Here is a 27,345-nt window from a genome sequence, read left to right on the forward strand (position 1 = left end):
CAGTGCCTTGAGTCACTTGTACAGAGAATCTTCTCCTAGCTGTGTTTACAATAAACCAGCAGCCTGTGGCAGGAGGGGAGGGGGGGGTGGGTCTGGGTGGCTCCTATCTGGGCCAGTCTCTGCCCACTCACCATCCCTTCCACTCTACTAGCCGGGGGGAAGAGCACTGGGCGGGTCATTGGGATCCCATATAACCCCCCACACAGAGCCATCCGGATTAGTGGAAATAAAAAAATAAAAAACCCTTCACAGACTTTTATTCAGAGAAGGCAGAGCAGCTGACCCCCTACCGCCCCCCAAAACATCTGGATTGTGGAAGGTAAGCTAAATGACCTGAGGACTACTCTGGGCTCTCACAGATCTGGGATATTAACTAGCCTTGCTGACTCTAGTGACAGTTATTAGAGCCTCTTGGATCTGTGGACTCCATCTCCCACCAGGAGTTATATGGAATACCTGCTGGGCACTCTCAGCCCAGAGTGTTAGATGCTATCTACCCCACTAACTAAGTGACAGCTTCAAAGAATTGAGGGATACATTGCACATCACGTTCTATGACCTGATGTAACAGAGAATGTTTGGGATTGTTTGTGCTACATCCACTGGCATTGGTCTTGGTGGGTACAGCTGGCATTTCTGTGACTGTTTACTTTTAGAAAGTTTGTATTTTTAATGAAAGCCATGGGGGATCAGTGTGAAGGTTTTTTGCAAATGTCTGACAGCTCTAAATCAGCTCATTAACACATGCAGGATTAATAGCATGCATTAAAAAGAAACCTCATCTGTCTCAGAACCTCTTGGAAGCTGACATAACCATAAGATCTCTGCTTCTAGAATGTAAATTGTTTTAAAAGATAAATCCTGTTACATATGTGGCTCTAGAGGGATAGGCAACCTTCGGCACTCCAGATGTTGTGGACTACACCCCCCATAATGCTCTTACACCCATAATGCTGGCAAAGCATTATGGGAGGTGTAGTCCAAAACATCTGGAGTGCCGAAGGTTGCCTATGTCTGCTTCTAGAATGCCTTCACCATTAAAATATACCATTTTCATTCTACTTGAAGAGTTTGGAATAAATATGGCATTGTATCTGAGGATCTAGAATGAATACAATTTAAATGATACATTGTATCCAGCTCTAGAAGACATTCAGTATTGCAGATACAGTTCTCACTGGAGAATGTAAACAGTTCCAGATACATTGTATCCCACCTCTAACTCTAAACTGAATATAGTTTAAAAGATACAAAGTATCCCATTGCTGGCTCTAGAATAAATCAAGTTTAGAATATTAATTAGATTCAGAACTTGTGTTACATTTCTTATTATTTTTCCCAACTGCCAGTTTAATGGGAATGTGTTGATAAAACATTTTATCATTAGATTTTCTATAGCACCAGCATAGTCCACAGTGCAGTACAGCCTGATAAAACATTCACCATGCTGTGTTTTTGTAACTCTGCCTTTAGATTTAATCGTTACATTTTTCTATAGCACCAACATAGTCCGCAGTGCAGTATAGCCTGATAAAACATGCACTCACATAAAGTTACATAACTAGATGACTCTAAGAAATAAGGGGGAGGAGGGGACCACTGAACGTCCTGTGTTATTGATAAATCTATAGTATACTCTCCTGTTGCATTGTTCAACACCATAATATTTATTTTAATATTTTTTTTTTGTAAACACCAGCACAATCCATTGTCCCAAAATAGAGAGACAGACTGCAGGCAGGACTTGTACACAGAATTAGTAATCTGCAGAGTTAATCCAATCCCTGATCATATCTATAATGCTTTAGGTATGAGGGAGGAGAGGGAGGGCAGTCTTTAGACTGTAAAATCCGCTTGCAAACTTAAGGATAAAGTAGCAGACTCTATCTAAGTTTTTTATTTTAGCATAAATGCAAACCGCTTCTTGAGTCTGCATTTTGTTTAATATTTCCCACAATGCATTTTATAACATTTATATTAAATCCCAGGGGCAGTTGACCTATGTTTGTGTCATAGTGCCATAACTTGGAATGTACACCCCACAAACATATTGCAGAAGGGAAGGACAAATTGCCATCCTGTCACCATGTGGGCAGCACAGATTAACCTGCTTACATAAAAAAAACAATGACATTTTTCTTCTTCAATTTCATAAATGTTAAGTTCCTTTTTGTTTTTATTTATATAACACAGACTTGTATGTCACAGCGATGAACATTAGGTAAATAATGTATACATATACAAGTTAAAACGAACATTGTGTATCAGATAGTATTATAATATCTGGAGGCTTTAACACTTCCCTGTGACCGTTGTGGAGTTTTTCTGAGTGACACCAATATTGTTTTGGCTAAGTTTAAATGACCAAGAATAGCACATTTTATTATAATGTATTTAGTGCCAATAGATTACGCAGCTCTTGGTCCACTGGGTCAACAATAACGTAATGTTAAGGACAGAAGCATAACATCACTGTAAGTGCTAGAATGTCTGGAGCCTGGCCTGTTAAGAGCCTGGCTTAAAGAACTTCCAAAAACATGTGTTTTTCTGTAGAGACTACATCTTCTTCTTCTTGCAAAACCGCCGCTAAGTTTTGCTGCAGAAGGCGGGTTGCATTCTCAAGCAGCTAGGGGCAGTGTTTTGCAGAGAAGAGGGAAACTGCATGTTCTACAGAGGTAGCCTAGAAGAATGTAAATGTATTTTGTGGTGTAAAACCAAACAACCAATCGGAATACAGCCTTTGTTTTGAATAAGTTAACTATAATTTAATTTATGTTTTTTTTTATCTTACTGTAGCTCCCATTTCCTGTAAAATGCAATGTGTCTTTCGAGGCTAAAATTACAAAACAAAAATCTACGTTAACTCTTTAAAGGAAACTTGTATCTAGTCAAACCAGTGTCATGACTGTAAAATCCTCATATTGACTTTGGGGAAAGGATGAAGACAAACCCTCCACTAAACATTCATTCCAATGTAATAAATACTCAGTATTCATGTTTATTTATTTATTATTTCACAAAAATACACAATAGAATACAGAAAATCATTATGTGACTTACATTAGCCACGATTGCATTATACGCACCAAACAAACAGATCAAAAACAGAGAAAAAAGGGAAAACCATGCTTTTTAAAATGGGGAATTATCTGAATTAATTGTCAGATGCTAATTTTTAGGCATGTTTCGTTTATCTCACGCACTCCCACTAAATATTGTATTTAAAGTAATACGAACATGTCTGCGCATCACTGACATCAATAATATTTTAGTAAATAATTTAGTTCCTTTCTTTCTGGTTGAAGAATTAAGGGGGAGGGGTTGTACGTGGATCATTCACTCTAAAACATGCGCCGATATATTGATGCAAACAGTGAATAGATTTTTTTTTTATTTTTTGATTCCAAAAATCATGTTTCCCGGGATGTAGTGAAAGGTTTGACATAGCTTTACACGGTGTAATTATACATTGCAGTATCTATAATTGATCCCATTTAATTCAGGATGAGTCTATCTTTGGTTAACCAGAAAACGTTGAATCCCGAGCAGCTGCAATATCACAAATGGCCTTAGCCCCAGATAGACCGTATTAGAATAGGAAATGTGATACAATGGAACTACAATGGAAGCGGCAAAACACAAAGAAAAAATACGACATATTCCCCTATTCCTTTACTTTGCGTGGGTTTTGTTTTTGTCTTTTTGTGCAGTTTTCACCTGAGCAGTATGACATACGTTGTATGTTTTTACATAATCACTTAGGGTTTATTATAAGCATTTGTTATTTGTTTTTTAAGTATTTACTCGTGAATTAACTATCAGTAAAGTGTTTTTTTTTCCTTCTTTTTTTCAAACCAATTTTGTTTTCCTGTGTTCAATCCCGTTTGGTCCTACTAGTTAGGATCTTTTTGGTTTTTCAACAATGGAAGTGGTTTGTCTATTTCCGAACAATGTCTGTCCTCCCGCCCACCTGTTCAGTAAATAACATTCTTGGTTCAACAAGACAATTTGTTTAACGTTTAACCATCTCATTGTCTTCTCCGAACAGAATATTACCCTTCATTGGGATGACCTACCCTGCGGCTCCCTCTAGAGGAATGTTTGGCTGCAGCAGAATGAGGCACACAATAAGCATTGATGTGGATACCTTAAACTACCTCTTGCTTCATGTGACTGTTTGCCTCATAGCCCCCCTGTATACACAAATTGATAGTTGTGCACTAGATAAAACCATTAATCTGACATTGTAAAATGGATTAAAACATAAATACATTTTAAAGCAATTTTCAAAACATTCGCTAATCATGGCATGCACAGATTTAAAATAGGGTGAAAATATTCTTTGTTTTGCTGCACTAACTTGGCTCTCACTAAGTTAAAAGGGTAATCCAGACTTGGACCTCGTGCCTAGAGAGGTAATAGCTACAGCTCGCTGATGAGGCCCAAAGTAGGCTGAAACGATTGTCCGGGGTTGATTTATCTCTCGTGCAGAGACAACTTGCTGGGATTTCAGTTGTGTACTACCCTTATTGGTGGGATCAGTCTGTCTTGGAATTGGTTCTCTCTGTAATGGCACAAGTGAGCAAATAATATTTTGAGACCTGAGCTGAGGATTTACTGAGGGCAAGCTTCTGAGTTCCTCTAAGCTTTTGTCCATTCTGAGAGTTTTCGTATTCTTTGTTTTTGAAGATATCCTTTGACCTTAGTGGTATCCCTAGAACATGGCACTTGTGAGTTGAGTGTAAACCCACTGTGATCTGTTGAGGTCAGTTGAAAATTTTATAAGTCTATGAGCAATAAAGTCACGAGGAACATAAATTGGTTACACTTTATAGTTCCCTGAGAAGTTTGGCAACTCTGTAATCTATAGGTATGTGATAATCTTCTCAGTAAAGAAAAAGAAAGGTTGCGCCAAAGAATAAATAAAACAAATGAATAAAAATAAAAGTAATAATAAAAATATATAAAAATACAAAAAAATTTAAAAATAATAATGGATAAGTTCCAATGGATATCAGGAGATAAGATAAATATAGTCACTGATTCCGCTGTGGGGGTGATTCCTCTTGTTTGTAGTAGTTCACACCGTCTCGTGATATGGAAAACAAGGACCAATCGTACGGAGTGTATACAATTTGTGTGGCAGTATTTAAAACTTATATATTGCACTCACATTTAGGTGAGCTATAGCCAGCTCAGGATTTGTAGGCATATAGCGGAATAATCCCCGCTTACAGGATATGTTGGTGCTTGTCCTTCAGGGTCCAACTCTCAGGAGAAGGGGAAGATAAAAACAGCAGATAGTGCTCTCTGATAATATATATAAGGTGATGAGTAAAATAAAATAAAATATACTCACAAGTAAAGTGCAGGTCACACTGCACTTTAGGAATAGCGTTAGTGGTATAATCCACACTTCAGGATATGTAGTATAAAATGCCAGGAAAAAAGTAAAATAGTAATAATTATAATAGTGCGCTAAAAATGATAGTGGTGCAAATTTCTAACCAAAAAATAATTTATTTTATAAATAACACAATATAAATAACCATAATGCGTTTCACCGCTGGGGCTTTATCAAAATGGTAAATCTTTATCAAAATGGAAGATTTTATAAGTCTACGAGCAATAAAGTCACGAGGAACATAAATTGGTTACACTTTATAGTTCCCTGAGAAGTTTGGCAACTCTGTAATCTAAAGGTATGTGATAATCTTCTGTAGAGTTTATTACATGTGCAGATCAGCGATAAGCTTCTTCTTACAATGATTTATTTTTCAACGTTACTTATCAAAGACAGTTTGGTTTGCTTGACTTTAAATCTTGCGTGCTTTCTATTTTGGTTGACTTTGCCTTTCCCAATTCAGAAATGGATCTTTATTGTGGAATAATGCCCATTTCATTTCTAACTCCCACATATCATGACTTTTCCCATCTCATTCCACCTACCCCTGTACTACACCAACCATTCCTTCTAACCCTATCTTGTACATTTGCCCCAACAATGGGCCTTTTTTCCTTTTGAGATACAGTTCCCTTGTATTATAAAATGTCCTTCTGGGCAGTAACATCCATTATAATGATATGCCACTCTGTACAGCTGCATTACACTTTGGACATATTGACTAAAACTGAATTGCAATGAGTTTATCGAATAAACCCCTGCATGTAATGTTAATGTGTTTGTGATTCAGTGGTTGTCACTGTCTGTTTCCACATTGTGTACAGTTTAGTATCTGTCTCTCTTTGTATATTTTAGTTACTGATAATCCTGCATTCATATTTATGAAATGCAAATACAGTAACATTTGTTTTATGCATTATCCATCTGACTGCTGGGATGATGATTCACAGTCAGGGCTTGTTACTGAAAAATACTGAGCAAACATTCTTTGGTAGGCCGGACTATTCCTTGCGAACATTACTTCACCGTACAAGCTGTCTGCAGACATCAGCAAAGGCATCTGGGTTCTTCTGTACAATGATCAGTGGTTTGGAGTGAGTCAGTTGGCGCACAAGCCCATGGAACGGAAGGAAATTATGCAATTGCATCATTTTTCAAATCACTTTCAGAGTTCTAGTATTGAGCAATGCATCTCAGAGCTGTCTACTGTTATGTTATGTTTCAAACAAAAGCTAGCGTCTTTTGCTTTTTGCAATAGGTTATAAGGACTATGCATTTATTCATAGAAACAGTTGTTCCTAGGTAATAAGATTTACCATGACATTTATTTACAGGTGAATATTAATTTGTTTACAGGTAAATATTGATTTGTTTATAGGTAAATATTAATTTGTTTACATGTACATATTGATTTGTTTATAGGTAAATATTACTTTGTTTACAGGTGAATATTAATGTGTTTATAGGTAAATATTAATTCGTTTACAGATGGATATTAATTTGTTTACAGGTGAATATTAATTTGTTTATAGGTAAATATTAATTTGTTTACAGGTGAATATAATTTGTTTACAGGTGAATATTAATTTGTTTACATGTGAATATAATTTGTTTACAGGTGAATATTTATTTGTTTATAGGTAAAAATAAATTTGTTTACAGGTGAATATTAATTTGTTTACAGGTGAATATTAAATTTATTCGTAGTTCATTTGTTGTTTGTTGCTTACAAGGTCTACAGTAGAATTTGATTGCAGCTAACAGATGGTTTCATTGGAACAGGGGTGTTCATAGATGGCAGGTTCTTCAATGAAATTTAAGAATGGCTGGGTTGTTCTTAGGTAACACAGTCCGCCCCGGTTTGTTTATAGGTGACAGAGAGTGTTATGGAAATTCTAAGTGACACGGTTGTTTATAAGTGATAGGATCTACAATAGAATTTGTTGTGGCAAAATTAATACAAAATAATGTGTTACTCAAGTATTTAGGGAGGAAATGGCTCAGTAAGGATTATATTGTGTGCCTGTAGTAATGCTATTTTAGGTTACTGTTTTATTACTGAAGTTTTTTTAAATGAGCAATAGATATTCTTACTTGGGGATTTATAGCAAAGACATAAACATCAAAAATGAACAAATCTGAATGATGCTATTAGTAAGATAATAGAAGGTATGTTGTGGCTTCATTGATGTCTGTAATGAATGAAACTACAAGCAACTACTCAGCTTGGCGTACTAAAAAAAAACCCTACTGACCAAGACAAGTCGAAAAATCCTGGTGATTTCCAGCAACCGCAATTACGCAAAATATACATTTTATTTTGCTTTTTAAGCATTTTATATAAAAAGGAATCCACAGCAACCAGGAGCGTCTTCCTACAATCGTACTACATATTCACAAATAAATGTTTTTAGCTTAGGTAGAGTGGCATATGTATTTACAAAACATTAAAGGGACATTCCACTTCCCAAAATAAATAAATAAATAAATAAATAAAATCTCTGTCTAATAGATCTACCCCCAATGAAAGCATGCAATTAATTTTGCACTTTTTTTCATTGGGGCTATAACTAAAAAGATCTCTTGTTTGCAGCCTTTGCAAGCCTTCTAACCCCTCCCAGAATTTCTGTGTCTGTCCAATCACAGACTTACCAATGTAGCTCAATGACAAGTCTTTTTAAGGCAGGTGCTCTGGGCAATTGCTGCCTCTTGAGTTAAGTTACACTGAGCAAAACAACCAGGAAGTAACCGGACTAATCGCCTGATTGACAGCCATGGGGGTGTAACCAGTATAATTTATAAAAGTGTACATTTCTATTTAAATCTACACTTTATGTGAAATGAAAAAGAGAGTGCACTCTCTTCACACATAAACACTTCAGTCAGTGGTGTGGAGTGTTCTTTTAATGCAATAGATCGCACTGATTTTGCTAGGTTTTAGTTATAGCACATTTAGGACAATAGTGGTTAATCTTGGCACTCCATCTGTTGGTGAACTGCATATCACATGGTGCATCTTGGGAAATACATTGGACAGACATGCACAATACCAGGGATTGCCATACTGCTCTCGCAGTAGCCATTTCCAGAAACAGGCATTGTCGGAGACCAAGGTCCTCATATTTGTTTTATGCACCGAACATGAAGGTGTCTGTTTAATTTTATCTAACAAGGCTTATAAACTTTATAGAAGATCTGAAAGATAGAGAACGCACATTTAAGACATTAGAACACTTTGTCAGCAGATTCTTAACCTTTGTCATGTACAATGTTTAACAGATCTTATGACATTTATTAACAGCAAACACAGCCAGTAGGATGGATGCCTGTTACACCTAATGAGTGTATCCATATCCTGGCAACGTTTCAGTCTCTGGATATCAGAATATAATACAGAAACCTTCCAACATAACCTGGAATGGCCTCTCTGTGGCTGGAGTTTATGGTTAGGGTTAGGCAGCCCATGGGATCCTTGGGGCATATAGACCATTCAGAGAAAATAAAAAATGCTAAATTTATCTGATTGAATTTATTATGAGCAGACTCGTTGGAACAATAGGTTATCTGCAGTGATAAAGTATCTAGGACAGCATTGAGTGCAGTGATGGCTGGTGCAGTTTTAAGATTGTGGGGTGCCAGACACCTCGCCCAAAACTTTACTCCTCCGTATACTTATAGAATGCAGAGATACTCACACAATACAGAGAGCTGAGCATAATACAGAGGTGCTCATACAATAAAACAAGCTGGGCACAATATGCATATATCTATAAAATACATAGAGCTGAGTACAATACAGAGATAAAAATGGCACAAACAGAGATGAGAAAAAAAATAGAGATATAATACACAGAGCAAGGCACAATACAGAGATACCTATACAATATACATAGCTGGGCACAATACAAAGATACCTATACAATACACATAGCTGGGCACAATACAGAGATACCTATACAATACACATAGCTGGGCACAATACAAAGATACCTATACAATACACATAGCTGGGCACAATACAAAGATACCTATACAATACACATAGCTGGGCACAATACAGAGATACCTATACAATACACAGAGCCGGGCACAATACAGAGATACCTATACAATACACAGAGCCGGGCACAATACAGAGATACCTATACAATACACAGAGCTGGGCACAATACAAAGATACCTATACAATACACATAGCTGGGTACAATACAAAGATACCTATACAATACACATAGCTGGGCACAATACAGAGATACCTATACAATACACATAGCTGGGCACAATACAAAGATACCTATACAATACACATAGCTGGGCACAATACAAAGATACCTATACAATACACATAGCTGGGCACAATACAAAGATACCTATACAATACACAGAGCCGGGCACAATACAGAGATACCTATACAATACACATAGCTGGGCACAATACAAAGATACCTATACAATACACATAGCTGGGCACAATACAAAGATACCTATACAATACACATAGCTGGGCACAATACAGAGATACCTATACAATACACATAGCTGGGCACAATACAAAGATACCTATACAATACACATAGCTGGGCACAATACAGAGATACCTATACAATACACAGAGCCGGGCACAATACAGAGATACCTATACAATACACAGAGCTGGGCACAATACAAAGATACCTATACAATACACATAGCTGGGTACAATACAAAGATACCTATACAATACACATAGCTGGGCACAATACAGAGATACCTATACAATACACATAGCTGGGCACAATACAAAGATACCTATACAATACACATAGCTGGGCACAATACAGAGATACCTATACAATACACATAGCTGGGCACAATACAAAGATACCTATACAATACACATAGCTGGGCACAAAACAAAGATGCCTATACAATACACATAGCTGGGCACAATACAGAGATACCTATACAATACACAGAGCTGGGCACAATACAAAGATACCTGTACAATACACAGAGCAAGGCACAATACAAAGATACCTATACAATACACAGAGCTGGGCACAATACAAAGATACCTATACAATACACAGAGCTGGGTACAATACAAAGATACCCATACAATACACAGAGCTGGGCACAATACAGAGATACCTATACAATACACAGAGCTGGGTACAATACAAAGATACATATACAATACACAGAGCTGGGCACAATACAAAGATACCTGTACAATACACAGAGCAAGGCACAATACAGAGATACCTATACAATACACAGAGCTGGGCACAATACAAAGATACCTATACAATACACAAAGCCAAGTAGAATACAGAGATACCTATACAATACACAGAGCTAGGCACAATACAGAGATACCTATACAATACACAGAGCCGGGTAGAATACAGAGATACCTATACAATACACAGAGCTAGGCACAATACAGAGATACCTATACAATACACAGAGCTGGGTACAATACAAAGATACATATATAATACACAGAGCTGGGTAGACTACAGAGATACCTATACAATACACAGAGCTGGGTAGAGTACATATATACCCATACAATAGGTAGAGGTGAGTAAAATACAGAGAAATAACTCACAGAGCTGGGCACAATAATGAGATACTGATAACTATCCCAAACAGCCAGGATCACAGTGATGGATTACACAGGGCTGCAATACAGAGGTACCCACACAGTACATGCTTCTGTATAATATTCCAGTTCTCTCGTAGCTCTCCCTTAAATGACCTCACCTTCAGTACTGGTCCTGCTATGATAACTTTAGCTTTCTATTAATTATTTCTGCTTTCATGAAACATGTGAACTACTCCATTAGCTCTCAGCACATAGTGTGCCCATGGATTAAAGGAAAACTATAGGCACCCAGACCTCTTCAGCTTAATGAAGTGGTCTGGGTGCCAGGTCCATTTAGGATTAACCCTTTCTGCTGTAAACATAGCAGTTTAAGAGAAACTGCTATGTTTACATTAGGGTTAATCCAGCCTCTAGTGGCTGTCTCACTGACAGCCGCTAGAGGTTCTCCTGCGCTTCTCACAGTGATTTTCACAGTGAGAAGATGCCAGCGTCCATAGGAAAGCATTGAGAAATGCTATCCTATGGGCTGACTGAATGCACGCCCGTCTCTTGCCGCGCATGCACATTCAGCAGATGACGTCAGAAGAGGGAGGAGAGTCCACAGCGCCGAGGGAGCTCGGTGCTGGAGAAAGGTAAGTGTTTAATCCCTTCCTCCCCCTTCAACGCTGCGGGAGGGGTACCCAGAGGGTGGGGGGGTCCCAAAGAGTTTGTTTTCCTGGCACTATAGTGGTCCTTTAAGCAGCAGGATACTTATAGACACATTTATTTTGCATCTGGCAATAATAATTAATCTGCAGTGGTAATATGGAGACAAGTAGCTTACATGGTTAACAGAAAAAAATAACCATTACAGATTGAAACAGGTTAAAAACAGAATCAGCTGAGTCCTCAGAGTCACAGCCCCAGTCCTGCAGTTTGAAGCTTCATAGCACCGGGTCTCAGCTGTAGAGTGACTAAGCCCTTTGAAGAAGATGGTGGATATGTGCAGTAAGATTTATTCTATTAGTGATAGGCAACACAGTGCTTTGTGCCAGAAATGTCCTGGTCCCCATATGACACCTGGTCTTCCCTGGCTTTATATATATTAATTATATAGTTGAGAAAATATTCTTGCTTAATCAGCCCTCAGGTAGTTACTGGGGATATTGGGGGAAAGAAAAGAATAATATTATACAATTACATTTGGCAGGGGCCAGGAGCTACTGCTGTGATCTCCTTGTGTTACTTCTAAGATGGCTTCTTGCGTTTCTCTCCTGTGGACACTGTTACCACACCCTTGCTGCTATCAGCCAATAATGGCCCCTGAACAGAGAGGCCAATAGCATGACTCATGGGCAGCTGGCTTTGCTGCACGAATGACAACTCAATGGAAATTCCTGGAATTCCTTCTTAAAAGACATTAGGCATGTGCAAAACCTTCTAAAAACATGGCAGACTTTAAAACAGACCCATTTTTTGACATGTCTAGATGCTCTTAAGTAAGCTTCTCCAAACAGCTACCAATGAGGGGTGTGGGGGATGGGGGGTGGGGGGGGGGAGGTCCTGAAGAATTGAAACCTCTCATAGAATTAAAGAGACACTCATTTTCTAACCTACTGCAAATCATTTTTCACTACATAAAAACTGGTGGGGCTCTGCCCCAAGTGCCCCTGTGGACGGCCTCTGATGTTTGAGTAAGCTGATTTTAAATCCCAACCTGGCTTCAGGCAGTCACAGAATGACAGACGAACACGCAGTGATTTATATAGCCTCTCCATCCAATGCAGGCTGCTTTGAGGTTCAGAGCGAGCAGTGCGGTCAGTGGCTCTGCTGTCACTTTTGATGTCTTTTTCTGGCATTAGGGGGATGTGGATAAGAAAGCAGGCTTTTGGTGAAGCGTTTTTCAAAACATTCATTTGTGCAAAAACTATCATTTAAGCATTTACAAATACAGCATATTAATGAGGCCATAATCTATAATGGTAATATTGATGGCTGGAGCGCTGGAATGTAGCACATTGAATGAAGCAATGACAATCCATATTAAACAGCAATTGGAAGTTTAAGATGTCTTTACTAGAACCCTTAAAGCAATATTTAAATGTATTCATTGACGTTTAGTGCAAAACAAAAAACCCCAAGCCATTGTTGAGTGAACCCACAGTTCAGGACTCACAAATTTTTATCTTGCTGAAGAATTGTGAAATTTTCTCTCTCTTTTTTTTTCTCATTCAAAACTCTTGGTAGTCCGATAAATTAAGGTTAACGTGGACATGGCTTATATGCAGTGAAGGGCAAATATAAAACATTGCTTTGTTCTAATAAATTGGTACACTTAAAACTTCCATCTTGCCTAGTGTCTGTGTGTCTGTTTATTGAGTACCCCAAGGCCTTGGGTGAAGTTTTTTAGGCTGGACAGAACCAAAGAAAGTCCATGGTATAGGGGGGCAGTTCCCTCCACATATAGTGTTCATAGGAAATGTTCTTGGCACATTGGCTAGTGCAAACAAATGGCTTTTTACACAGAAAACTCTCTCTGTGGACAGTTATATTCATGTGTCTCACATGCTGTATGGATCTGACATGGAGGTCTGTCCATGCCTTCGAGACCAAGACTCTGGTTCCCATGAATCCATTGCCAACTGGGATGACCTGTGCTGGCCTCAATACCTTCAGCACAACTTCACATAACCCCTAAGTGCTGCCTAACATGCTCGGACCTGTATTCTAAATGCTGTATTCTTTTGGGAAGCATCTCAGTGGCCTAGTCAAGGCCCCGAGGACACTTAGCCCAGGCACAAACCCACAGAGTAGTAGGCTAGCTGAGATCCTGTATAAATCCTGGCTACTGCATCACTCCTGCCATACGTTGTCACGAGGCACCCCACTGCAACTTCTGCTGCTTTTTAGTAGCAGGAAAATTGGGTGAGGCTGCAGCCCACAACCGCTGTATGCAAGGGCAATTTCCCCTCCATTGCCCTCGTTGTCAAGTGTACCATACATTATCAGCTGTGCTTCACTGTCATGAACCAAAGAGGTGGCATCACAAGCCCATGCAGGTTATAGCTTGACTGCCATTGCAGACCTTGTCAGATTATGTCTTTCTCCGTATTTCCTATATGGATGGCTTGAATACGTTTTTTTTTTCAGCATGTAGGCTATGGACAGTCAAGAGTTGCCATCCATGTTTGGATTTAGGACCCAGATGCACACATTATTTTCAACCTATGTGTTTATGAGACATAGATGAGTTGTGTTCTATTTAAAATATTTAAAGATTGTAAAGCTTATCTCAGTAACTGTAGATGTGCCTGCCGAACCATTGATCTTTGTTGACCTCTATGATACCAGGCTGGTTCTAATTCTGTAGTTATAGAATTAATTAGGATTAGCAATTAATTCTATAATTTACGTTTGCTCCCATTGTTCGTTCGTGATCGTATGCGTAATTTTGGACATACTTGGCAGTGGATAAAACACGTAACTGATACAACAGCTGCATAAAAATAAGCCCCTATGATTAAATGTGTTCACTTAAACAGGAATCTGGCGTTCTGTAAAATAATTGACCGAATCATGTGATGTTTGTGAGATGACAAAGTGAGTTTGTGTTTTGCTTGAGTAAACTTCCCTGAAGTGAGCGAATGAAAACTTTTTAAGCTTTTGCAATTTAAAAGAGTTATTACAGTTTTGAATTGGAAACACTTGGCTTAAAGGAAGGGTGTTTGACACTAAACACTTTGGGCGTTGTTATAAATACGAACTAAAGTTTTGTAAAAATCGGAAAACTTCCAGTGTTTGTTGTTTTTTTATTTCTTCTATTTCCATATTAGTTTGAAACATTGTTTTACTGCGTAATCTGTCTAGTAAAGTAACCCTTTGCTTTCCTTTACGATTAGAACACGCATAGTTCTGTACATTAAAATGTATAGTTCTGTACAATTCACACACAAGAAAAGGTGGACCTTACAGGCATCATCCTGAATATCAATGATACATGCTTATTTATTTATTAGAAGTTTCACATTTTTATTTTGTTCACTTGTTTGAAATAAAGCTAAGGTAGTCTGCATTTAATCTGGGTTAGGGGCATCACAGTATTTAAGAAACAGAAAACCTGTTTACCAAAAAAAAATAAAAAAAAATTATATATATATGGACTGGTAATAGCATTAATTTTGAGTTTTACATAAGACCACAAGTAGTATTGTGCATGGATGGTAATACCATGGATGGTAAGCTACATAAGCAATTCCAATAGTAGTATTTTAATTACCTGTGTTTAATTTGTTTCTTCTTCTTTTTCCTCGTTAGTTCAGTGAGTGTCCATGAAAGCAGTAGGGATTTACCGATACCTAAACTATAGGCATTCCTCTCCCCCAACAGGTTTCACTGACTCCCAAATGGCCATCAAAGTATTTTCTCTTATTCTGCTGAAAACCAAACCCTCTGCAGGGAAGCCACTCAACATCAAATGCCCCTTCTCACTCCCTGCACTCAATCAAACTCAACTACTATCTCCTGAATTGCTTGGGCCAACATGATCTCCTACCATCCCCAGACTTCTTTTATGCATCTAAGGTCCGTCGAGTTACACTTCACACACCCATGAGAGTCCCCTGCCAGTTATTGTATTTCACCCCAGGGTTCTCTTGACATCTGACATCTTTCAGGCTCTTTTCTCTCCGCAAGGGATCTCTTAATTCCAAGGAGCCAAATGGGATTCTCTCCACCATCAAGTTCCTATTTGACCAGAAGTCTCAGTTGACTCACGCTTTTCTGGATGCATTCTAGCTTTCACCTCAAGGTCCTCCTCCTGAACCGAACAGACTGCTAGGCTTCCCTTTCATTCTCAAGACACCACTTCCACCCTTGGTGCACTCTTTCAGTGTCCTCGGTTCCTCGGTTCCTTGGTTCCTCCCTGCCGTTTTTCGTTATTCAACATGCATCTATCTTTTTGGTAATGCAATGCTTTATTTTGTGCTTTCCTGTTTTTGTCCTGGTATATAACATGCTCAAACAGTGCTGCATCCTCTCATCTGAGATTTCAAAACACTAATTAAGGTTCGTTAAGGACAATACTGTAGTCGTGATTTGCTGCCAGATTAATTAGTACACAATAAATTAGTGAACCGGCAAATTGAAATTCATGCTGTGCATATAGTGAGGCTCACAGGTCACCTATTTGTTACAGTCAACATATATCATAAAAAAATAATTAGTTGTTACTAAGAGATCTGCATTTAGATTTAAAATGTGTATGTTGTGCTTTTTAATATGTACAAACATATATATACAGTATATATATTAATGGTTTTATGAACTGTAGGATCAGATACTATGTCGAATTTTTTACCAAACAGTTTCAGAAATGACTTTCATAATGATTATGGAATACTGTTAACTTCTGAAACTAAATCGATACCAATCCCTTATTACAATCACATCAGATGAATTTCCATAAAGAAGTTTGAGAAATTCTGAATTCGAGACTAGGACTAGACTTGGCAAAGTTATATATTTTTTTAATCATACTCAAAAATTTTCATACAAAATGTGGTAACTTTTGTGTAAAGTCAGTCCACCTTAGACTTATTAAAGGAACATTATATTATTAGGAATACAAACCTGTATTTATTGTATCTATTACAGACAGTATTTATTACAGTTTAGGTGCCTGGGTCCCCCTTGTCTTAAGTAAAAAGGCCGTGTTCCCTGTCACACTTCTCTCCTCGCTGCCGGTCCCCTTCCTTGTCTAAGATTCTAGCAATGTTTTACATTGCAGGGTTAAAACTTCAGAGACACTTGACATGTAGTGGTCTGGTAGCTTTTGTGGTCCGTTAAATGAAACCTATTGAAATACTCTAGAATGTTAGAACCCAGAAGTAACAGCTCAATGTATCTAGCGAGATATACTGATGCCTAGAGAGGCTGGAACTATTATTAAGGGTTGGTTAGTTTCTCATGCAGAACAGTCCTACATGCTTGTTTATGTACGAGACTGTCTCAATGGGTCGCTCTAATGGGCTAATGATACAGGTTTCTTTATTTAGGAACCCCTGTGAACCGTACCACCACAGGTAAATCCTGCTCATACAAATAATAATTTTAGATATAAAGAGGGAGCCTCCCTTGGTTATCTTATTGCCAGAGGGACAGCACCCATAGCCGGCTCTTCCATAGCGAAACCATAACCACTACAACTTAGTGGTACAGAAAGCTGAAGTGCTTGTAGTGCTTTTATTGTCCTTTTAAGCATTTTTACAGGTTCTGTGTAAGTCTCTTTCACTTAATTTCTGGCTTTCTGCCTCTTGGCATGCTTATCCACTCTAGCTGAACTATATTCTGTTAGGAAGATGTACTGTCGCTTTAACTTAACAGAATGATTCATTTTCCGCAGAGGAACAAGAAGACGACGCACGTATGAAAAATAAAATCTATTTTTGTAATATTTCCTATGGTTTTTCTGGGTTTGTGGATGCCATTTCCTCACTGAAGCACTATTCATTGTTACAAGTTAAACCTGATGATGTGCATATAGATTTGTTAAATCGCAACTGTCATCAAGTTTTCATTTCTTTTTGTTTTCTTATAAATGTTTATTATATTAAATTAACCCTAAAGATTAGTTTTTTAACCCGTTCCAGCCCTTAGAACTTGTATTTACGTCCCGGATGGCATGGAGTTTAACAACGTTAAAGAGTAATGGCACGTCCTAATGTCTGTGCCCTTGCAGCCCCACCAATTCATACTCACCTTGCCGGATCCCATCGGAAGTCACCCAGCAGCCAATCTAGCTGATCCAAGTGGTGATTGCGGTGACACCAATATCACATGACTCCAATTGGCAGGATTGGCTGTAGTGGGACTGTCTGGGTTGTCAGGCAAACCCCCCAATATATATAACACACAAATAAAATATTAGAATTATATATATATAAAAATAACATATATTATACACTTACAATAAAAAGTAAAACAAATGAAAATTAAACATTCATTCATTCTAAGTGTATTTATATATTATTTTAATACTTATATGCTGGGGGACCTGCCTGACTACCCAGGCAGAAATGGCATATCATTTCATTCCATGTGCAAGCTCTACATTGCTGAACACATATATGAGTGTTTTAGAGCAGTAAAATGTATAATGACAATATCATCAGTGAAAGTGCTTTTTGTGTGAAAACACCATTTCTTAACTAATGACATTTATTTTATTTTTTATTTCATTCATGTTAAATTGGGCTCCATATATAAATATTTGATGTGAAATGAAAACCCTGGTTTATGATATATAATAAGTGTGGGTGCATTTAATGTGAAAGAGGTAAATTATGGTTGAACAGACATATAGTTCCAATTCCAGGTTTTGCTTTGGTTAAGAACTTGGACAATTGCCTCTGTTCTCAAGGTGTTAAAATGATGTGTATTAATTCAAGGATTTTACAATTATCATGACGGAAAGTCATGATTTTATTAAAGACCCGGAGGCTCCTATTATGCCTCTCTTTCTTTGCTGCTTTCCCTCAGATAAGTACAACTCTCTCAGCTTCTGGCTGTGGGAATCTGTATTTGTTTATGATTACATGCTAATTATATATATTGAATGCTACTCATACATATTGATCGCTAGTTATACATGCTAAAAAAAAAATATTTTATCTGTGACTAATTATTCATGTTCATATAAATGTTTTGCCTTAATTGAATTGTGCTATGATAGGCACATATGACTTTAGGTTTTCAGACATTATTCTGTCCCCAATTCTGAATGTGCCCACAATTCCTTTTGTATTTGTTACTCCCTATGATTCAACAAATCCTAGGGAGGTTTTCTGTGAAACCGCCACGGCTCCCGGCGCTACCTTGATCAGCCGCGCATGCGCATCACGTCAGGGACGCCTCCGGCGGCCATCTTGCGGCTCGGCTGCTGTGTCCGCGCTCGGGATTTCGTTAATCGGCGGCCATTTTAAGCGGCGCTTTCGCGCCCTTTTCCTCCGTGACACGCCCACTCCATCCCTTGAATCGGAGTTGGTGTCCAGTGTTGTGGCGGACGGTCCCCCCTTTCTACCTGCTCCCATAACTTAAGGGGGGACCGTCCGCCACAACATGAAATTCTGGCTGAATTGAAGCGAGGCGGCAGAAGAATATGTGGACTCAGCTAGTGAGTCGGTATGCCGTTGGTTGCGGCTGTTTACCGCGTTCGGTTAACGAAATACCGAGCGCGGACACAGCAGCCGAGCCGCAAGATGGCCGCCGGAGGCGTCCCTGACGTGATGCGCATGCGCGGCTGATCAAGGTAGCACCAGGGAGCTGCGGCGGTTTCACAGAAAACCTCCCTAGGATTTGTTGAATCCTAGGGAGTAACAAATACAAAAGGAATTGTGGGCAAATTCTGAATTGGGGATAGAATAATGTCTGAAAACCTAAAGTCATATGTGCCTATCATAGCACAATTCAATTAAGGCAAAACAATTATATGAACATGAATAATTAGTCACAGATAAAATATTTTTTTTTTAGCATGTATAACTAGCGATCAATATGTATGAGTAGCATTCAATACATATATAATTAGCATGTAATCATAAACAAATACAGATTCCCACAGCCAGAAGCTGAGAGAGTTGTACTTATCTGAGGGAAAGCAGCAAAGAAAGAGAGGCATAATAGGAGCCTCCGGGTCTTTAATAAAATTATTTATTTATTTTGTATAATTTTTTCTTTTTTTTTAGCAGGCTGAGCAGCCAGTTAAACTCAACCGTCAACTGACCAACTGCTGCTCAATCTAACGTGCAGCATGTTCACACAGACCAATCACAGCAGCAGCAAGTACGGTCAAGCAGCAGTTGGTCAGGTAACAGTAGTGTCTGACCCAACATGGATGTTAAACGAGATGTGAAAAGAAAAAGTGAAAAAAAAAGTTTAGCCATCCCATCTCTGAAATGTACATCTTCCACAAACCTTTCTAACTAAAGAGGAATTTCAAATTTTCTGGAACTTGGATACAACATTGAAATTACTTATAACTTGTGTTAACCTTTTTTTTTTCTTACCTTGGGATGATCCGTTTTGTTCAAATTGATATGAAAAGGACGTCACAATTCAGTTCAGTTCAGGCACAGTCAGGGCACAAATTGCAAATAGGGAGAAGATATAGAAACATTGTGTAATTCCTCCCCCCCTTCCCCCCCTCCCGTTCTCTGTGTGCTTTCTCTAGACTGACTGTCAGGTGCCGAGAACCGATTTTATAAAAATGAATGACAGAGCTAAGATGGCAGCACCCACTTGTAGGTCCTAGAGTTGGGAATTTCTGCGTTCAATTATATGTTTTTTCACACCTCATAAGTACATATTTGATTTTGAAAGATTTCCCAATGTGTTTACTGGCAGTTAGGTACGTGTCTGATATCACTTTGTTAGCAGAGTTAATAAATAATATTGCTAATAAACGTGTTATCTTGTATTGTTTTGTAAATTATGTGCCGAAACATTTGACCAAGGTCATGTTCTTACGACGGCTTTCCTTTCTCTTTGCAGGTGGCCAACATGTCGACACAGCTTCAAGACTTCAATTTTTCAGAGGGCAAACCTCTTCTAGTGGAGAAGGAAGAGGTATGTTCTATCTCCTTATATCCATATGTTAATGCTAAGATATTTACTGAGTATCGATGTTTTTTGTTGCATGGGTAGTGCCGTATTGTTCCAACCTGTCTGTAAGTACTAGAAACTCCACCGATTTGAAAAGTGAGACCTTATCCTGATAATTTCCCCATTTTAGACTTTTTTTTTTCTTTCATCAAAATGTGAGATCTGAAATGTTCACAAGTAAAAATTCTATTTTTTTCTTGTGGTGGAAATAAAATTTAGCTATACCTATTCCTAGGAGATTACCAGATTTGGCATTGTATACAGCGGACAGGTCATCTCGGAGGGGATAATGATGCTTAACGTGCAGGGCTGGTGCAAGGATTTTTGCCGCCCTAGGCTAAAAATGTTTTGCTGTCCCATTCACTCCACAGTGGTCCTTTAGGTTTAATCCCACAAGATAAAACATTGCCTTACCTTGAAGGGTTACTCAAGCCTCTAGTAGCTGTCACAGTCACAGCCACTAGAGGCGCCTCCGCTACAATGCCATGGTTAACTATGCGCATCAAGTCCCCAATGCTCCTGTATGAGGAACATTAGATTGGACCAGCATTGCCCCATTCGTGAAATTGAGCAAAGTAAGGGGAAAAGCAGTGCAAAGGGAGTATTTGTGCTTGATAAATGTAAGTACCCCCCCCCCCCTTTTAAAAAAAATATTTTTATGGTGGGGGGGCTTTTAATCTATGTAGGGACAGAGACACTATAGTATTCAGAATACAGGTTTATATTCCTAATACTATAGTGTTCCGTTAAAAGTATTGATTTATTTCTTTTTTTTTATTAAAATGGTCCTTATTCCCCAAATACAATCACTGATACTACATACATACACACATACACACACACACACACACATTTACACTCAATGGTCCACACAAACACAATCCGTGACCAATGCACACACAAATTCAATGACTCACGGCTCACGCAGAGTGAGACACACACATTGACTCAAGCAGACATACACTGACTCATGCAGACTGACACACACAAACAGATCCAAGCAGGCAAACACATGCAGACCCAAGCAGGCACACACAGATCCAAGCAAATACACACACTAATCCAAGCACACACACTGATCCAGACACACACACACTGACCCAAGCAGACACACACTGATCCAGACACACACACACTGACCCAAGCAGACACACACTGATCCAGACACACACACACACTGACCCAAGCAGACACACACACACACACACACTGATCCAAGAAGACACACACATACAGACTAAAGTAGACACACACACTGACCCAAGCAGACACACACAGACAGACTCAAGCAGACATACACACCGACCCAAGCAGACACACACTGATCCAGACACACACACTGACCCAAGCAGACACACACTGATCCAGACACACACACCCACTGACCCAAGCAGACACACACAAAATACTGACCCAGACACACACACACAGATCTAAGCAGACACACACACTGACCCAAGCACATGTAGATCCAGGTAGACACACACTGATCCAGACACACACAGATCCAAGCAGACACAAACACTGTCCCAAGCAGGTACACACACACCCTGACCCAAGCACACACACACAAAATACTGATCCAGACACACACAAAATACTGATACAGACACACACACTAACCCAAGCAGACACACAAACAGACCCAAGCACACACACACACTGACCCAAGAAGACACACACACATAAAAAACTGAGCCACACAAACACACTGACTTAAGTAGGCGCACACAGACAGACCCAAGCACACACAAACATACGGACTGAAACAGGCTAACACAAGCACAAACACACACACCATGAAGTTCCCCACTTGCCTTCCATTCAAATAGTTTTGCCATGGGTCCCAGTCCAGGCCTGGCTGCTTGACTCTTTTAGCTCCGCCCCTGCTATGCTACTGCCCACTTGATCCCAAGTGCAGGGCGGGAGCACCCGTGCAATGCTGGCATGACAGGTGTGCAGGGGGAACGGATCTCTGATCTTTTTGGGCTAAGGTTGAAGACACCGAGCGCTAGTCTGCAGCCATGTAAGTGCTTCCAAGCGCCCGCTGCCATCACCTGCAGCACACACACAAAATGCTTCTTATTGCCCTCAACCCTTAAGAAGCGCCCTAGGCGGCTGCCTAATCGGCTATAGGACGCGCCGGCCCTGTTAACGTCCCTACTCCCAATCCTTTTCCTATGTCAAAACACCATGACCTGACCCAATACTGAGGTAGCCATGTCTCTTCAAAGGTTGTCACCCAATTCTGGGTAGGTCATGCCTCTTTTACTTCTGGTTGAGGCTGCCTTCTTTTTCTTAAGATTGCCCAGTTTCTGTGTGATTTTTTGACAAGCAGCTCTCTAAAGTACCCCGGCATGGGTATGATTTAAATCTGGAGTATCTACCAGCTGGAATAAAACTGTGAGTTAATATAGTCCACTAACAATTAGAGGGCCAAAGCTGGACACATGCTTATATGTTTTCACAAAGTTTTGCAAACTAATCTCCTGGCTCAGTTTAATTGATAGTAATGAAGGAAATTCGTTACATTAATATAGTTACAGCAGTTGTTTGCGAAGAATGTAGTATGAGCAAGCTTTATGGAATCTCTTAGTGCCCCCGGCCTAAATGTCTGCATGTTACAGGAATTATCAAATTAAATGTAGGCAGAGAACCGGCGGTGATCACTCTATGCCATCATACTAACGGGTGGCAACTCACAGTCTTCACAGTCATACACAGTCATAGAGGGCAGACCTGCAGGAAAAACAATAGTGAGAGGGGAGATGGAGATCCCATGGAGATCCCAGAACACTGATGTTTTAGGCTGGATTTTTAAGCTAAGAAAACGTAACCAAGTAAACATTAACATCCAGCGATCTATCACAATTAAAGTATATAATTGCTGCAATGAAGAAGTAATGTCTATATATAAGGTTAGAATTTACACATTCGATTTTACACATTTGTGTCATTCTAACCCTTGCAACGATAGACTTCTATCGAATTTGTTAAAATGAAAATGCAAATATATATACGTTTTACATAGATCTATTGAAGTCGATGTTGCAAACAAGCTGATTTCTTTTTTAAAAACACACACAAAAAAAAAGATTATGTTTTTAAACTGCGTACAAACAGCGGGAAACACATGTCCTATCCTATGACAGATTATTACCGAGCACGTATCACATCGATTACGGCATGTTGTCACTATGTAGGGAATAGAATTTCATCTAATATTTTGTGATAGGCCACAGGTGTAAAGTTATTTCCTCTCTTATTGTGTGAGTTCATTATTTGTCAGAAATATTGGGTATGGAGTCCACAGGTGACAGTACGCATAAATGGCGCGTGATGACATCCCACAATGCATTGCTTGTACCCACTTGCTAGGAATTCTGGGATGTCACATTTTGTTTGGCTGGAAGACAGCTGTGCGCACCTCTGGCTACAGAATCCATATTTGTAGAAAAATCTTTTTTCTTCTCCCCTTGGGTCTTCCCCCCTTAAAGACCAATGACATGCCAAACATGCTATGATATCATAAACATTACGTGTTCCTAACAAATGTTTAAAAATCCTGACTCTCCTTCTGTCTCTCAATCCCCTATTCACAAATATTATATATTACATTTCCTCCAGGAAAAGGCTGAAAACATTGTAATAATTTTCTCTTGTTTGTCTGTTTTCTCTTTTAGGGGATCACGGTGTTATTACAGGAATACGAGATTAAGGTAAGTTCACGAACTGCTTTCTTTATACTGATCAGTCTGATTCCCGATCTATTTATCAGATATCACAATGCTCAGACAATAATTACAGTTACCTCCAATCACATTTTAACCCATCCAGCGAAGGTGCCAAACTTTTAAAAAGTAATGTTTTAACGCGTGTTTGTGAACTTATCTATATTAATAACGATTGTTGGTTTTCTTGTGAATTACATTTTTTTATTTTCTGCCCTTCACTGTTTTCACTGTGAATTGTAGCCATCCTGCATTTGGCTATTGCGCAAAAGTAAATTGGTTGAAAACTTACCTATGTCACCCTGTCCAGGTAGGTTATAAAGCTAGAGAAATAGCCAACTGGACATTACACGTACCTTAAAATGCGTTGACTGCCTAATAAGGGGTTGTCTTCAAATCCTGAAGCTGAGCTTACTTGTTACAGCAGACTGAAACAAAAAAATTATTAAAAAATATATTTAACCATGTAAGAAACAGCAGAGACAGTCAAATCATTGTGTCTTGGGGTTAATACTGAACAATGAATCAATAATACCCCCTGTTTTGTACCCCTGTCCATGAACTGTAGATGGGTGGGGATCTCCTGCCATAAACACACTATTTCCACCCCCGATGTTTAAATTACAACAGAGGCTGGAACAGCTACCCTAGAGCTTGGTGGGGAACTTAAATAACGAGTCTGGGGTCTTTGAACCAAAGTGGGCATTTATTTTCTTGATCTGAGCTCTTGACGCTGATTGGTAGATAGTGCTTAACAAATATAAAGAATAACTTCAAGCAACTTAAAAATAAAAAATAAAAATGTGGACATTATTGGATAGACCCCCATCACCCATCATGCTTACCCAGCCGTAGCTTGTCAACCTCTGTGAATGAATTGTCTCTAAGAAATCTTTCTTAATGTTGAGAAAAGCAGATTTCGATTTTTCTTGCAGTTTTAATTCTTTCTGGGTTATGAATAAAGTGTAACGAGTGACAAGAAATGCTCATACCTGACTCTTCAGATTGGGATTGGTTGCGTTTGGCACTGCAGATGGTGGCAAATTACCTTTCCCACGATGATTAGCCCACGGCTGGATTTCTCGATTGCCTGCCCAGCTACTACTACAAAGTCATCTTCAGCTACACTATTTACCAGTTTACAGTTAGGGGACGTGCTATAAAAAGCGTATGTTAAGTAGCAGGCAGATGTTAATCCGTTTAACCACCCCTCTGTCTGTCAAGCTACAAATCCGTGGTACTTTGAGATCTTCTTAAGAGTGTTAATAATGTAAACAGGTATAAGCAGCACGTACAAAAAAACAGGTTTAAAACCGACCAATGTGGGATTAGACAGATTGAAACAGTAAACATTTTTCTAAATACTAAAAATATTTTTTTTTAAAAAAGGATGAAAAAACTTTGTGCTGTAAAACAGTGATCGTGTCCCGGCAATCTTTTGTGAAAAACATTTCCGATGATTTGCGGCAAGGCTGTCTGAGTATCATGTCAAACACAGTCTACCGAACAGTGCCATGAGGATACAAGGCTGTTCCTTGACGGCCAGGTTCCTCCTAGAAACCACTTTCACCCAAACACTAATTCCTTAACTTTGTGTTTCAAAAAAAGAAATAAACTAGCTTGCAAGGAAATTGGACATTTCATGCTAAAATGGCATAGGATAAGAATTATCGAGTCAAAGATTTTTTCAATTATAGCTAGAATTTCTTTTTACGCTTTCTTCTCCACAGATCACGTTTCAGACTAGGATAGCCAAACTGAAAACAGATACTGGCTTACTTGGAGAAATTTAGTTTGAATTCCTGGCAATTAACACTTTAGTAATTAACTATTTTGAGAAGTATTCACACTTTTATGATTCCCCTAGTGGCATCAATAAATTCCCGAAGCTGTATTAGAAACGGGCATAATTACAGTTGGAAATAGTTGATAACACAGTCTATATCAGACTTGTGGGGTACAATTTAAATGTATAATTGTGATTATTTATGATGATTTCCCAGCATCAAAGTGCCTAAAGATGTCACAGAATATGTGCAATATGAAAAATAGATTGTGAACTGCAGGTTGATTCAAAAATATAGAGCAACATATTGACATTTTTATGCCCTCTGAACTCACATGGTCTGTGTTAATTTATTAAAGGGACACTATAGTCACCTGAACAACTTTAGCTTAATGAAGCAGTTTTGGTGTATAGAACATGCCCCTGCAGCCTCACTGCTCAATCCTCTGCCATTTAAGAGTTACATCCCTTTGTTTATGAACCCTAGTCACACCTCCCTGCATGTGACTTGCACAGCCTTCCATAAACACTTCCTGTAAAGAGAGCCCTATTTAGGCTTTCTTTATTGCAAGTTCTGTTTAATTAAGACTTTCTTATCCCCTGCTATGTTAATAGCTTGCTAGACCCTGCAAGAGCCTCATGTATGTGATTAAAGTTCAATTTAGAGATTGAGATACAATTATTTAAGGTAAATTGCATCTGTTTGAAAGTGAAACCAGTTTTTTTTTTTTTTTTTCATGCAGGCTCTGTCAATCATAGCCAGGGGAGGTGTGACTAGGGCTGCATAAACAGAAACAAAGTGATTTAACTCCTAAATGACAGTGAATTGAGCAGTTAAATTGCAGGGGAATGATCTATACACTAAAACTGCTTTATTTAGTTAAAGTAATTTAGGTGACTATAGTTTTCCTTTAATCTCTGTACTGTGCCAAGGGAAGGTTATATGTTACAATAAGTATGTTATCTTATTCTCAATTAGGTATTATAATAAGGTATAGTTTATTTTCTAGTGTTTTATCTGAATCTTTATGCAGGCTATGCCTTTCTACAATCACTATAGATTATTTTGTCCTAATAAAAGAATATTCATTAGATACTGTGGTAAGATAGTATCGTGCGAGGATTGCTGTGCCATCTAGTGGTCAGATGCTGAAATTCTACGACTGGGAAGTTAAAAGGACCAGCTTTGTGAATGACT

At 38.7% G+C, this 27,345-nt stretch overlaps 1 protein-coding gene across 1 annotated transcript in view; it reads left to right on the forward strand.

The window, feature by feature from the left end:
- The first annotated feature begins 201 nt into the window (after positions 1 to 201).
- The window catches only part of NDRG1 (N-myc downstream regulated 1), a 53,334-nt gene continuing 26,190 nt past the window's right edge, over positions 202 to 27,345 (forward strand). The window contains exons 1-3 of the mRNA XM_063451040.1: positions 202 to 319; positions 20,520 to 20,594; positions 24,314 to 24,349. Coding sequence (XP_063307110.1) covers positions 20,529 to 20,594; positions 24,314 to 24,349 — 102 coding nt within the window. The 5' untranslated portion in view covers positions 202 to 319; positions 20,520 to 20,528. The remainder of the gene's footprint in view (positions 320 to 20,519; positions 20,595 to 24,313; positions 24,350 to 27,345) is intronic.

This window comes from Pelobates fuscus, chromosome 4 (genome assembly GCF_036172605.1).
Source record: "Pelobates fuscus isolate aPelFus1 chromosome 4, aPelFus1.pri, whole genome shotgun sequence".
In the NCBI taxonomy this organism is placed as follows: domain Eukaryota; kingdom Metazoa; phylum Chordata; class Amphibia; order Anura; family Pelobatidae; genus Pelobates; species Pelobates fuscus.